Source organism: Pholis gunnellus (genome assembly GCF_910591455.1).
Source record: "Pholis gunnellus genome assembly, chromosome: 21".
Lineage (NCBI taxonomy): Eukaryota > Metazoa > Chordata > Actinopteri > Perciformes > Pholidae > Pholis > Pholis gunnellus.
Window position 1 is genome coordinate 10,741,478 of NC_136548.1, and position 13,699 is coordinate 10,755,176.

A 13,699-nucleotide genomic window follows, 5' to 3' on the forward strand; every position below is an offset into this window, starting at 1 on the left:
GCTGGTTTAGTGTTAGCTATTTATAAAAGGACTACTCCACATCTGAATAAAGCCAAATAAGAATGATAATACTTTAGGTCCTTGTTAGCATTAGTTCATAGGTAATAAGGCGCTTTTAAGACCTTATTATGAAATGATTGTGTTTATAAGACTATAAATGTTAATTGCAAAAAAAACCCTGAGCTCAGACATACACATACTTGAAGCAACGTTGAGTATTTTTTTATTTTATTGTGATCCTGGTATATAACAAATCCACCAATTCTTCAAAAATTCAAGTAAATGTTCACTTGACGGCCACATCGTAACATGGATAGAGGATGTTAAGGGTTATACTGTCGGAATATTATGAAAGCAACAGTGTGCTAAAGATGAAACGCAGCCCACAGTCAGCAAACACATATGTCATATTCAGCGGATATAACTAATACAGCAAGATGTTAAAAAAAAAAAAAAGTTTCAAACTGTCAGCTTTTGTCCACATTTCTGATAAATCACAAAATAAAAGCCATTACAAAATGCTGCTGTGTACTGCAGAATAACATGCCAGGCATACAGTATGAATACTACACCGAGTATTTTACACACAAAGTTAAATATTTATTTACGTCTCTCAATAAGTTTGAGTGAAGTCAGGGCAGTGGAGAGTTGATCTCTCACATATTGAAATAAATAAAAAACACTTAAAACTACTTACAGGAAACTATATATAAACAACAACAAAAGAGAACTGCCAACCAGGGCTTCACATTCAAATAAATAACATCCAAACACACATTTGTCTCGGGTTCAACACATTAAGAAATGTTACATTCAGAAATGAGGTCTAAAGGTTAGAAAGAAGGAAAACAAGGAACGCAGCTCTGCCGTGCGGATTATAGATTTACAATTTTACAGAAAATGTCCCTTTCCGTTCAAAGTCAGTGTGGATTTCAGTTACATCAGCTGACATCACTTGGTAGTTTTGAGGAATCGCCAGTTTAGAGTTGTGGTTTCTTGGATATCTCTCTCAGCTACCTTCATTACAACTCGCCTTAAGGATCGCTCTGATGTCTCACTACTGACAAAAGATAAGCTTTGTGTGTGTGAATGACATTTAAACAAGTCGAGGTCAGGAGTTAAAAACCAAGAGTACAACACAAACCTAAAGGTTTGAAGTTACAGAACGTCACTATTGCACTAAAATTCAAACATTACTTGGCACTATGCTAAGTTTTACATAAAGACAAATGAAAGTAAAATGACTCCAATTATTTGTGTGTGTGGCCTGTAAAATAACAGGCACACATCTAAATGACCTGATACTTGTGATCACTGCGTTCACTGTTTGCAGGTTTGAGAAAGCTTCTTTCACATTGAAACGTTTATGTTGGAATGTGGGTTAAAGGTGGGAAACGTTACTTCTTCATAACGGTATAATGTATTCTTAACCCAAATGAACAACTCACAAAACATTTAATTCAGGAAATGAAGTTGTCATTTTGTCTGTATCATGATAGGGAAGTTATTTTGGCTCCGTTAGGTCTTTCCTGGTCTTCACCAGTCAAGACTCACTGACGTAAAAGCTTTTAGTATCAATTTAAAATTCTAATTGGGCAATGCAATGATCAGTAGGACACTAAAGGGAATATCTATGTATTAATAACTGAAATGCCAAATAAAACAAAACTATGTTTTAAAGAGAAAAAAACGTAACTTTAACAAAATTAAAAATATATCTACGTATATATATATATACAAATATTATACAGAAAAAGGGGAAAGTGGCCCCAGATCAATCAAGTTTAAGTAAGTTCTGAAATAAAATGAGCATTAAGTAGAAATAAAGAAACGCCTACAATCATAACTGACAATCAATCAATACGAGTCATCTATAAAGATACTGCAATTAAAATGACAATAAATACAGGCCAATAAACTAAAGTGAAATGCAATTCATTCTGGTTCTGAATATCTCTGTGTGGGGGATTTCAAACGAGGCCTCGGACTACACGCTCATTTACGTTTCAAAGAGTTATAAATACAATCCAAACATGTATCTTGTGCTTTCCTCAAAACAACATTTGCAACATGGTCATCGATATACGATGATCATCATTAGTAAAAAAAATTATAATAATTCAACCATCTCATAGCAAATAAGTGTCTGACATTTATCAGACAGTAACAGAAATAGGTTGAAGATGACAGCAAAGGGGAAAACTAAATGTGCAAAATGATGTTTGAAGAACGCTTGGCTGTGTTTCTCCAAAGGACCTTAGTGCTCAAATCATCATTGTTCCAAGATAAATAGATAAAGCAGGAATATTTTTAGCATTAGCTATTGAGATCAATGTGTTCTACAATCCTCAATTTTACCAAAATTGGTACAGAGTATTGAAACTCACTACTAACTAAAACACTCGAGGACCAAAACCCAGAGCAAAATGTGTGATTGGTGTGATAATCTCAATTACCCTTTTTTGGATAAAAATTATTTTTTACAATTTAATATTGATTAAGGTCTTACACGGCCACTTGTATTTAGACGATATTTAACTTTTCTTTAACAAACAAAAGGGTAACTGTGGCAGTTACAAGTAGCATTCCTCAATGAAATGTACTATCAATATATCTTGTTTTCATTCTTAAAAAAAATGATTAATTAATTGATTTGTTTGGCAGTATAAGATGCTTGTTGACACAATTGGTAGTGGACGATGACAGAACTGAAACACTTTGTGAAACCAGCCGCAGATCGTCCTCAGAGATACAGCTACAACATGACCAAACGTTAAAGGCAGTTTGGCAACATTTTAAGATAACATAGAAGAGCAACTTTATCAACATAGGGAGAAAACATTGTTTCACATTTGCCCCTGTTCAAATGAATATGGGACCGCTATGCTGCCTTAAAATGCTGCCCATGGACAATATCTTCATCTTTAGGGGAGCGGCAATAGTGTCCAAGAAATTCCCAGAATATCTGAATATTTTGTCTCAACACTTTGGCGCCTTTTCCTATGAGCGATGCTCAAAATGTGCCCTTACAGTACTGTGAATCTGGAACAGTAAGAAAAACAAACAAGCCAGCTTGTCAGCCTCCTTCACAATGCCCTCACAAAAGAAACCCCCCCCCCCCCCATACCTGAGAAAGAGAGAATACCGTTTCACCTCCTCAGCCCTACTCCACGACACCTCTCCTTCCATTTCTACAAGCAGATCTCCCTCCCTCTGCTCTGTGCTGAATTTGTGTGATACCAGAAGGGGGGGGGGGGGGGGGGGGAGTAGTTTATAAACTTACATGGATCCAAATACATGATATGCTCATCCAATAGCAAACTGTAGCCTGTGCTAGGACACTAAATTAAATCTTAGAAGAATTGTGGTTCACTAAACTCATTTAGGCCATTTTGCACCCATAACTCTTCATCCTTTGAATGTGACTTAAGAAAGTGCTCCTTTCATTGTTGGGAAGAGTATACTTTCTGTCCCCGATCACATACCCGATGACTTCAATATGGGCAGCTGCCTCTGGTACTCCGGACTCTCTGTGGAGCCACTCTACAGCCAATAAACCAAGAAGAACCAGAGCTACCTGTCCCAACAGGACCATCACAGCTCTAAAGTGACGCTGGGAGGGATTTCTGACTGGGTGAAGCCAAGCGTTGGGGGGGCCGAACATCTGTCAACTAACCCATTGAATCCCGTCCTCCACAACTAACACAAGGCAGGATCAGACTCCTCACTGCAGACGCCTCGCCTTTCTTGGAAAAGGAGAATCCTCCAAGTTTAGAAGTAGTCAACTCAAGTCTCCCTCTTTGGACTTCATTTGTGGATCTTCCAGTTCCTGAGGAGGTGAAGCTTCAGGGTGGGCAGGTGGACAGATTGGAGTTGCCCCCTGAATGAGGAGGAGGAGGACGAGGCCTGTAGGAACCTCCCCGCCCCCACCCTGCCCTCCGCCACCCACGCCTTCAGACCTGCAGCTGCAGACAGATACCCTGCAGAAGATCACAGACGACACAACAAATACAACACTCAGTCAAGTCTCAACCATAATAAACTGCAAAGTGACACCATGTGTTAAATACAACAGATGAAATGTTATAGGTGGACATAGCAACATTACCACACACACACACACACAAGTGGTCCTGAATTGCTAGATAATAAGGAGTATTTGTTAGCTCCCTACACACACTGTATGTCCACATTAACCGTCTTTCTGGCCTACCAGAGAGCTCCAACACATTGTCACAGAGGACTTTGCCTCTTTGCTCTTTTAGGGCCACTGTTAAGACAAAAAAAAAGTAATATGTGATCTCAAGAAATAAGTAATATTACCATAACTGTCTCATAATATTTCAAAAATAAAGAATAAATAAGGGTTGCAAATAAGTTTATAAGGTTCAGCAAATGCAAAGTTGTGCGAGAAGAAAAGTTAGGGTTTCATGCATTACCCACAATCCCCAAATTCAACCCCCAACTCTACTCTAGTTGTCCACGCTGCACTAACATCTCACACAACGTACTGAAGATCTGTGAATTTTAAATTGTAAAAAAACGTTAAAGTTGAACAAACAGTGTGGCACCTTTAAAATGTTCTGCTCCTTTTTGTGATGTTAGGTGTTAGAGACAACATACGGTACCTCCGTTGCCTTTCCATGCACAGACAGCACGAAGAGTGTGCGCCTCACTCCTGGAGCTCTGTCAGAGCCACGCAGCATGCAGCTCTCTCATCCTTACTCTGGGCGGGACCGTCCACTCCGCCGCCAGTCGTCATGCTGCGGCTGCGACTGGTCAGCTTCTTGAGCTCGCTGGCAAAGGAAATGACTTTCTTTTTGTCTTCCCGCACCTGAAAGCAGAAATAGATTCATCACTGACATACAGAAAGGACGTAGAGAAATGTGCGTGTACTTTTTCCTTCTGCCGTACATTTAATACTTTTCTTCATCCCTAACGCGCAGTTAGTTTTTTGGTACTCAAAGAAATAAATGATTGTTTTGTCGATCCATGCTGTAATATCGCTTTCCTCACTCATTCCATCTTAACTGTTTAAAAAGAAAGAAACTAAACTTAAAAGATCATTTAACCTTTATTCAACAAGGCAGCTAATTTAAACATTCTTACTTACAGACGTGTCAGCACAAAAGGCCTCAAGTGTAAAAAGGATGAAATAAAATAAATATTGACATAAAACATATATAAATAGTAGAACAAGATAGACAGAAAAAACAGCACAATAATCACAAAAACAGAGCAACTCAAAACAGTTACAAACAAGGGAAGCAGCGTCAGGTTAAGAAGCACGTACAATCCAACACGGTGTTAAAATACAATGGCAAGCACACAACAACGTGAATTAATTGAGATGCAGCATGAGAAACAGTTCATGCGAGCACATCACAAAGTCGAAAACACGCTCAAAAGGAGTGACGTAATGCACGTCATATGAGATGAAAACGTGGAGAATCAAATCAAAAACATCTCAAGCGCTGAAAATCAGTTACCATGTTTAGAGCTATCTGCTCTTTGAGTTTAAGAGTGAACTTTCCCGCCCCCCGCCAGCGGCTCTGAGCTTGGTAGACGCACTCGTGATCCAGCAGCACCCGCTGCAGGGGCTTGGCGGTGGAGGACTTCTTGGAGCCGGTGTCCTTGGTCACTTCCTCCATCAGGACGTAGTCAAATGGATTGGGATTAGATAGGATACTGCAGGAATACTTGGCCTTCGACAAAGTCTGGCCAGACAGACAGAGAGCGTACGAGAAACAAATTAAGCCACTTTCGGGTTGGTACACATGTGTTGCAAAGTTTCAATACGTTTATCAGGTTGACCATCCTCACCTGCTGTATGATATCCTGAGCTGTGCTGTAGCGCGGGGCCTTGATCACAGTGTGAGGCTGTTCTGGTGAAACTTCATGGACCTGGACAAAGAACATATCGTCCTCTGCTGCTGCTCCTCCTCCTCCTCCTCCTCCTCCTCCTTCTCTACCTCCCACAGCCACCTCCTCCTCTCCCTCCAGTAGGGAGTTCCTGTCATTTATGTTCTGCAAGAATAAAACCACACAGGGAAAATATGTGGTAGAATTCCAGACTTCCAGCATTCAAACCAGAGTCTGAGAAAAGAAACAGTTAAACTAACAACAGTTAAAGTAGCTACTTTAAATTAAGCTACTGTCCCTAAAGCAGAGTGCCTGTGAGTGAGGTTTAACGGAGCTGTTTATTCACTGCATCATGACTTATAAGAGACAACCACAAGAGGGAGCTGTAGTCTGCAAATGCTTTTTGTGGCAGATTGACGATAAATAATAAACAGTCATAGGACTATATGTTTAAATCAGGGCCATTTAACAGGTAAGTTGAAAAATTAAACTCAGCTAATCCCAATAAACCCAAATAATCACTTTCCCTTTTTAGCTGATAACATCCACTCTGATATCAGTTGAAATGTCTCTAACAGGTTTGTCTCTGTCTGTACCTCGTCTCTTGTTTTGAGGCAGATCCTCCCAACGTATCCCTCCTCAGAGTTCCAGCTGGAGACCAGTCTAACCACCTCCTCCTCGGGCGCTAGAGGACGGTGCTGAGAACAGCGCTTCACCTCGCTGCGCTCCTTCAACAGAGGAACCTTCTCCTCACACAGGAAGTACTCCGACGGGTTTCCTGCCGATGCTACAACCTGTGTAGGTATGTGTGACACAACATGACACATTTAAAAAACCTCTAAAAGCCAGACAGAAAACTGTGAGTGGGACTGTTCCCTCTTGCTCAGGCTGCAATCACATTATCCAAGCATCGCGAGTCTTTCTTGGGTACTAACCGTGTCCAGCAGCTGTTTGGCGGTCGTCTGTTCTGTAATACAGAACACGGTGAAGAGCTCAGGACCAGGAGCGCCGTACACCGTCACCCTGTGCTGCTGCGACGCACGTTTCTCCTCCGAGCTGAACAGCTGTGTGGAGGAGAAAGACAGCAGGTTATCTTCGGTTGCTTTGTCAAGAGTCCTTTAAAGCACGGAGGTATAGTATCGAACGCAACCTCAAGAACCTCTGCAATCTCAGAACTTGAAGCGCCGTCTTACCAGCGACGAGGGAGTGGCGCCCCCCGTGGGAACTTCCTCTATTCTGCGGCTGTAGATAAACAGGCTCGACACTTCAAGAGGCTCGTTATGTTGCGTCCTCAACTGGACGTGTCTGTAACCTGAAACACACAACGGGTATATTTTATATTCCGATAAAAAATAGGTTGAGTCCATTTAACCAGACACAAGTGAAGACACGGGCCTTATTTATGTTAATTCACTAACATCCATCAGAGCATTATATGAAATATTTGAATAGTCGACAATAAATGACATTCTCTGCTGTATGTCTGAACTGAATCAAACGGAGCACACAAATACTGCAGAATGTCAAGAATTTGGTTTTATAAAAGCATTTAAATTATATATTCACTGCAGATATATCATTTATTTATACATGCTTTTATATTTACATATGCTCTTGCAGACATCTTAGGTATGGAAATTCTTGTACCATTTCAAGTGGGTCCTCAATGACAATTACACAACACAAGCACAAACAGACACAACATTCAACACAAACCAAACAAGATAAATAAATGAATAGAATAAAGATCTGTCCTTTCTGAGACTCCTACCTGGCTTGAGGGCCTTCAGAGGCAGAGTCCTCTGTCCAGTCGTCTGAGAGCTGTTGTTCTCCACTACGGCTAAGCGCAGGAAGCACATCTCTTCAAAGTGCACGATGAACTGGAAGTGCTCGCTCCACATGGGGTTGAGGGTGTTCCGGTGGATGGGTTTGGTGCGGAAGTGGCAGCTGTCGATGGGCATGCCCAGAACATCCACCTCGATGCACGGACTGCCAGCACTGTTACTGGGACAAACGTTCTGACCGGAAACAATCTGAAAGGAGAAAAGAAGACAGAAAAAGTTTGATTATTAATAAGTAATAACAGAACAATGAACAATATATGTATGAACAATATTTTAAGGTGAAGATTCTTTACACTAAAATCAAGAATTTTTCAGTTTATTTGATGAAAACCCCAAAAGGCCAAATAACAGTCAGTGAAGTCACTCTGACCTGCCAAAAAAGTCTATAATTCACCTTAAGTAGCTCTCTGTCTCACAGACACACACACACACGCAGACAAACAGACACAGGTTTATACGAGTGTGAGCTCATCCCTCTTATTCATACAGCTGTTTTTTACGTGGTGTGGATATACTGCGATGCAGGGATTTTATGAGGTCCTGTTCTTATTCCCTGTTGAATTAACTGTTTGGCCTTCATGTCAAATAATGAACGCACATACAGATCACTCAGCAATAAAACTGTCCAAACACCCCTTAATGGACCTTATATGAGAACTTAGAAGTGTATGTTTGAGTGTCCACTTCTAATGTCTGTGCAGTCATTGTCAGTACGCCAATGAAGGATAGAAAATAGGCCAAAGAAAGTTGTCAACGCCTTGAGACTTCAGAGACTGCACCATGCAAATCAGGGTCCAAATAAGTGTGAAATATTTGGGACACTTCTTCAATAAAAGCATTCAGTTTTTGTCAAAAATTTTAAAATAAGCTTTTCTTAAAGGCAGCTAAAACTATATGCAAATGAAACACTTTGCAAATATAAACAGCTTTGTTATGATTTAAGATTCTTTACTTAGGAAAATTAATACGCAGCACTTAATACGCAGCTGACACTGAGAGCATGAAGGAGGTAAGTAGGAAAATATACAAACAGGCAGGAAGCTAACGGCGCGCATCAAGAGTGGTGAGGAAAGTGCAGAGCACAAACTATCAAGGATCGTCTTCCTGATTGATCTCCCATTCTGCTCCACATGTCATCTTAACTCACCGTGAGGGAATAGATGGCGGGGCTCATTTTCTCCACATCCCTCTCCATCGGACAGAACTGCTGATAGAGCGGACAGCTACGGTCCCACAGCACTGCCGGCTTCAGGACGTAGCCACAGCCGCCATTGGACTCGAACACAGCTGTGTTCAACTGCATGGGCAAGTCTGAGGAAGAAAAGATTGCATTGTTAACTGTTTCTGCTGTTTGAGCCTTTCCATTTTGTTTTTGTTTGTTCGCTCGGAAAGATTGTCCTATAAACAAAAATTGCATGTCTGAGTGCTTGCGAGTGTCTTCTTACATACAGCTGGGTGCTCATGTTTTGTAAACTTTGATTCTTAAAGTGCCAGTGTGAAGGATTTAGTGTCATTGTGCGGTGAGGTTGCAGATTGCAACCAACTGAATACACCTCCGCTCATCCTCCTCAGCATCTCAGAGAACCTGAGGTGGCCTTCAGAAAGTCTCTCTCTAGAGCCAGTGTTTGGTTTCTCGGTTCTGCGTTACTGTAGAAACGGTGCAACATGGTGGACTCGGTGAAGAGGACCTGCTGCCTATGTAGACATGAAGCGCTCATTCTAGCTCATGAAAACACATCAACTCTTAGTTTAGGGTCATTAAACACAAATAAAAACATTATTTTATATTCCATTTCTGCTGATAAATCCCCCTAAATCCTACATTGACTTGTTTGGGGGGGGGGGGGGGGGGGGGGGGGGGGTGATTTAAGACAGGAGGAGTGAACTAAAGGAAGAGAAGAAAAGGAAGGGAGTGAGACAAGGATCAAAAGACAATCAGACAGAAGAGACTGAGAGATTGTTCTTTATGTAATATGCCTTTTAGAGAAAAATAACTTCATCTGACAGAGTTCAGAGAGCGAACACAGACAGCAGAGAACTGCTGGAAAAGGTAAGGCAGGGACAAATGAGACACATAGTAAGATGGAGAGAAGGGAAAAGGAAAAAAGAACAAGAGAAAGACTGAGAGGGAGAAGATATTGAGAGAGAGGAAAAGAAAAGGAAACAAAAGAATCAGGATCAACAATCCCTTAAAAAAAGCAGAAGAGATCATTTTATCAGTTACTTGTTGAAGATATAACTCAAACAGGCTCATCATATTTTTTCTCTGTGGAAAATTGGCTACTTTGGCTCATCAAATAAAAGCCTTTCAGCCATTTTCAAAGGTTTGCAATGCTTTAAAAAGCCAGCATTAGCATGCAGGGGAGGCCTTGGGAGTTGTTTCTCTTACATTAAAAAGCAGGAAGAAGAGAATACACTCCCTGCTTCATCTTCCACTAACTACTTTTTGGGGCTAAGTGAGATAAACATACGTATAAAATAAAAAGACATAATGAGGAATGTTGGCTTGCTCGCTGCTTAAGCTAGAAGTGATGTTCCTTAGTTTGCGTACAAAGAGAAAACAGCATCTCTCCTCACCATCAGTCTGATAGTTCAGCGCCACCAGCTGGATGCCGTGCAGCCAGAAAAGCAGAGGGTTGGGGTTCGTCGAGTCGATCCTGGTGGCTGCCGGGTACGTCCTGAGCAGCTGGCACACGGTGTGCTGGATCAGCTTCTGGGAGTAACGCCGGCACAGGCGCTTGGCGGCATTCTCGTTGACGGAGGAAATGTGGTAGCACTTGGGCGTGCGGATGATGGCGCTGAGAGAGGTGGGGGGGTTGAGGGTAGGAGACGTCTGCTGCTCCTCCCAGCTCAGCCGCTCAGCGCCACCTATTTCGAGGACAGAGAGGGGGAACAGAGAGACGTTCAAAGGCCCTGAAATCCTAGATGTGGTCCTCGCTGAAGAGTCACAACAGCTCTGAGAACGAGATCGGTATATCTTCTCTTTCCACATACAGACAACTCATCCAAACAGTCACCACCCCTCGACCCCGTGTACCTTTTCCAGGGGTGCGGCTCTGGGTCATGACCTCCCCTGTTGTGCTGCAGCGAGCGGGGGCCGTGCCAAATATGGACTTCCTGCTCTTTCCTCGGTCCTTCCCTCGGCCGGAGCCGGCAGGAGACAGCGTGGACAGGCCTGTGTTCCCACACACACAAGAGGCAGACGGAGGAAACTGGTCAATAATGCAACGCGGACAGACTGGAGACACCACACTCATGACATCAGCACCTCTCAATTTGTTTCTAACCATCCAGACATCATTTTCTTTAAATGCCGTAACTTTCTATCATAATGAGGAAGTTGGTCTCCCTCCATAGTGTCACTCCAAGTGCATTTGTTTTAAAGAGCACAGGGGATTAAAGCTAATAGCACTGATTTTAAGCTATGTAATATTGGCAGAGTAGCAGCAAAAAGATGTTTGCCTTTAAAAACACGCTTTTTTTTTGTTCTGTAAAGCACTCTATAAAGATAACATCTGAAATCTGTGGGATAACATGGAGAATGGAGCACACAGAAGCAGATAGACGCTTCCAATCTTCTTTGCAAAGGTCTCGTTTGTAACGGTAATAAGACGTGTGTCATTAAATCAACGCTGCATCAAATGCTGCGTGTAACACATTTAATCTTGAGCTATTTCTGATTTGGTGTCATATTTCTGCCTCCTTTCCAAAGAAATATTTGAGATGAAAAATGTACTATGCATTTTCTGAACGTATGAGTGTTTTTTTTTTTGCAACCAGTTCAGACAGCGGACAGCAGCAACCAGTCTGCTGTCTGTCTGAACTGGCTATTTTCCCCGTCTTCTCTTACTCAAATCTCAGGTCCCTGGAAACGGTAAACAAATAAAATACCAGTGGAAACACGGACACATGTTAAGAAAAGAGGAGACAAGCAGAGAAGAGGACACTTAAGGGAGGAAAGAGGAGATAAGAGGTTGATATTTAACTTAAGGGACAACATATTTGAGATAAACGGTTGCATGGAATGAAGATAGATCCAAGTAAAGAGGAAAGTAAAGACATTTTAAAAGGGTACAGAAAGCAAAGTCTAACATATTGAACTGCTGAGAGTATTTTCATGAATTTAAAATCAAACACATATTGTCATGTTAGGCAAAAATAGATTGTGTTAACATGTTGACGCGTTCAAGTTAAAAGTGGATGAAAGAAGGAAGTGACATGTGACCTTCGATCAAATTTAAACCTGGCATACTAACTTTACTCAGCCTCTTAAGACATCCCAAAAATATTTCCTTCATTTATAGTATATAACAACTCTGCGGTTTGCCGTGCTGTTCTGGAGCTGCAATGGAGTAACGATGTCTTTCCCATGGGGGAACAAGGGATTCGTCATCTCTGTGGGAGTCCAGTGTGGGAGAGGAATGGAGTGTAACACTGCGATATTAAATATCGTGCAATGAAAAGAAAATCCAAATACACGGGAAAAGGTTTGACCTCTTAAATATAACATGGGAGTAGATTAGAGTGGGACAAGACCGAAAAAAAGGAGGTAATGAAGATGGTAGCATGTCAAAAGTGAAAGAGAAAAGGGTGGAAGAAAGATTGTGACACCGAATAAATCAACATTGAATAAGAGAGAAGGAAAAGAGGAGGAACACTCAGATGAAAACTAGGAGAAAGAAAAGGAGTTGTGTGTGTGTGTGTGTGTGTGGCAAATAGACTGAATGATGAAGTTTTCTCTTACCAGGAAATTTCACAGCCTGGCAGTAGATGATGAGGTCGGACAGCTCCTGGGCAATCTGTCGACTCTCCTTCTTGTTCTGAGGGAGGTAGAACTCCTCGCCCAGCTCGATGTCAAACACCTACAAGTGAAGGTAGACACAGGACGCGGGGCAAACACAGTTAACATTTTACTTGAAGAGACAGCAATATACTATTCCAGCACATAACAATAGAGAGTCATTGTTAAGACTTAACCTCCATGCCAGATTGCTGTCCACATTTAATAGTTTTACGTCATCAGCATCTTCAATCTAAACATGTAGTTTCTTTTTTTAAACCTCTTTCTGATTCTACCAGCAAAACAGTCAAGTAGATCAAACTAAAATCAATTACTTATAAGCATTAGCTTGAATTTAAACAGCCAAAACACCCTCTGGCCTGGCAGCTATTAAATGGGCTTCTTCTTATAGTGTTGTATTGTGTAGTTCTCTACCTTTCCTTTGCTCTGCGTGGTGCTTTCAGACTTCTTCATCCTCTTCGGTATTTCATCCACAGACTGCTCTTCTTTGTCTGCTGAGCTCTTCCCCTCCGGCTTGTCATCCAGGATGTTATCTATTAAGGAAATACGATGAGTTATAGTGGTTCCAAGGTGTTATCAGGCGTGCAGGAGTACTGTGTGCAGCAGAGTGGGTCTGACAGAGCACACATCCTCAAGAAATGTTGGGTGAACCATATAGTGTCATAGTGCTCTAGAAACCTGGGTGAAACGTGAAACGCAAACTGTGACCTGATACCTGCCAATCAAGCAAGCACACCCCCAAAACATACCTCTCTTCAAAGCATAACTTCCCCTTAAGGACATATTTCTACCTTCAATCAAAATTGTTTATGTATATTAGTATAGCGGACAACATTTGATCCAAGAAAGTTGAGGCAAAAACTGTCCTGACAAAAGATCCAGCCTAGATTTAAAATGTATTTGCTCAGCAAAAATTGTGCTTTGGAGTTGGCGTCCCAGTTGCTCTTGATATACTGTACGTTCAATCCCCCAGTAGGACATTTATCAAAAGAAGGGAATTTAGCATCTGGGAATCTTACTTCTTGTAAAAGCAAATACCGACTTTGCATTTCAAGAGAGGAGTTTTTCTTCAATGAAGTCAGAGAGCATTGAGGGGCCATTAGAGTTGAGCTGACACCATTCAGCCATGGTGTTTGCAGCTTAATTTGAAATGATCGTTTTCAAGTTTATGGTTTACACTGCCCTCTTTGTT

General features: G+C 41.5%; 1 protein-coding gene across 10 annotated transcripts in view; it reads right to left on the reverse strand.

Annotated features, from left to right (window-relative positions):
• Positions 1-3,863: 3,863 nt before the first annotated feature.
• Positions 3,864-13,699, reverse strand: part of plce1 (phospholipase C, epsilon 1) — a 73,012-nt gene continuing 63,176 nt past the window's right edge. For 9 of the 10 annotated variants that reach the window (XM_079182358.1, XM_079182360.1, XM_079182359.1 and 6 more), the window contains 13 exons: positions 12,922-13,040; positions 12,451-12,568; positions 10,744-10,881; positions 10,284-10,574; positions 8,854-9,017; positions 7,634-7,895; positions 7,056-7,174; positions 6,798-6,926; positions 6,459-6,656; positions 5,824-6,027; positions 5,490-5,717; positions 4,629-4,834; positions 3,864-3,980 (listed from right to left, as the gene is read on the reverse strand). In XM_079182358.1, coding sequence (XP_079038484.1) covers positions 4,673-4,834; positions 5,490-5,717; positions 5,824-6,027; positions 6,459-6,656; positions 6,798-6,926; positions 7,056-7,174; positions 7,634-7,895; positions 8,854-9,017; positions 10,284-10,574; positions 10,744-10,881; positions 12,451-12,568; positions 12,922-13,040 — 2,132 coding nt within the window. In that variant the 3' untranslated portion in view covers positions 3,864-3,980; positions 4,629-4,672. Of the gene's footprint in view, positions 3,981-4,571; positions 4,835-5,489; positions 5,718-5,823; positions 6,028-6,458; positions 6,657-6,797; positions 6,927-7,055; positions 7,175-7,633; positions 7,896-8,853; positions 9,018-10,283; positions 10,575-10,743; positions 10,882-12,450; positions 12,569-12,921; positions 13,041-13,699 lie in introns of all 10 variants that reach the window. The other variant, XR_013767569.1, reaches the window with a different exon arrangement.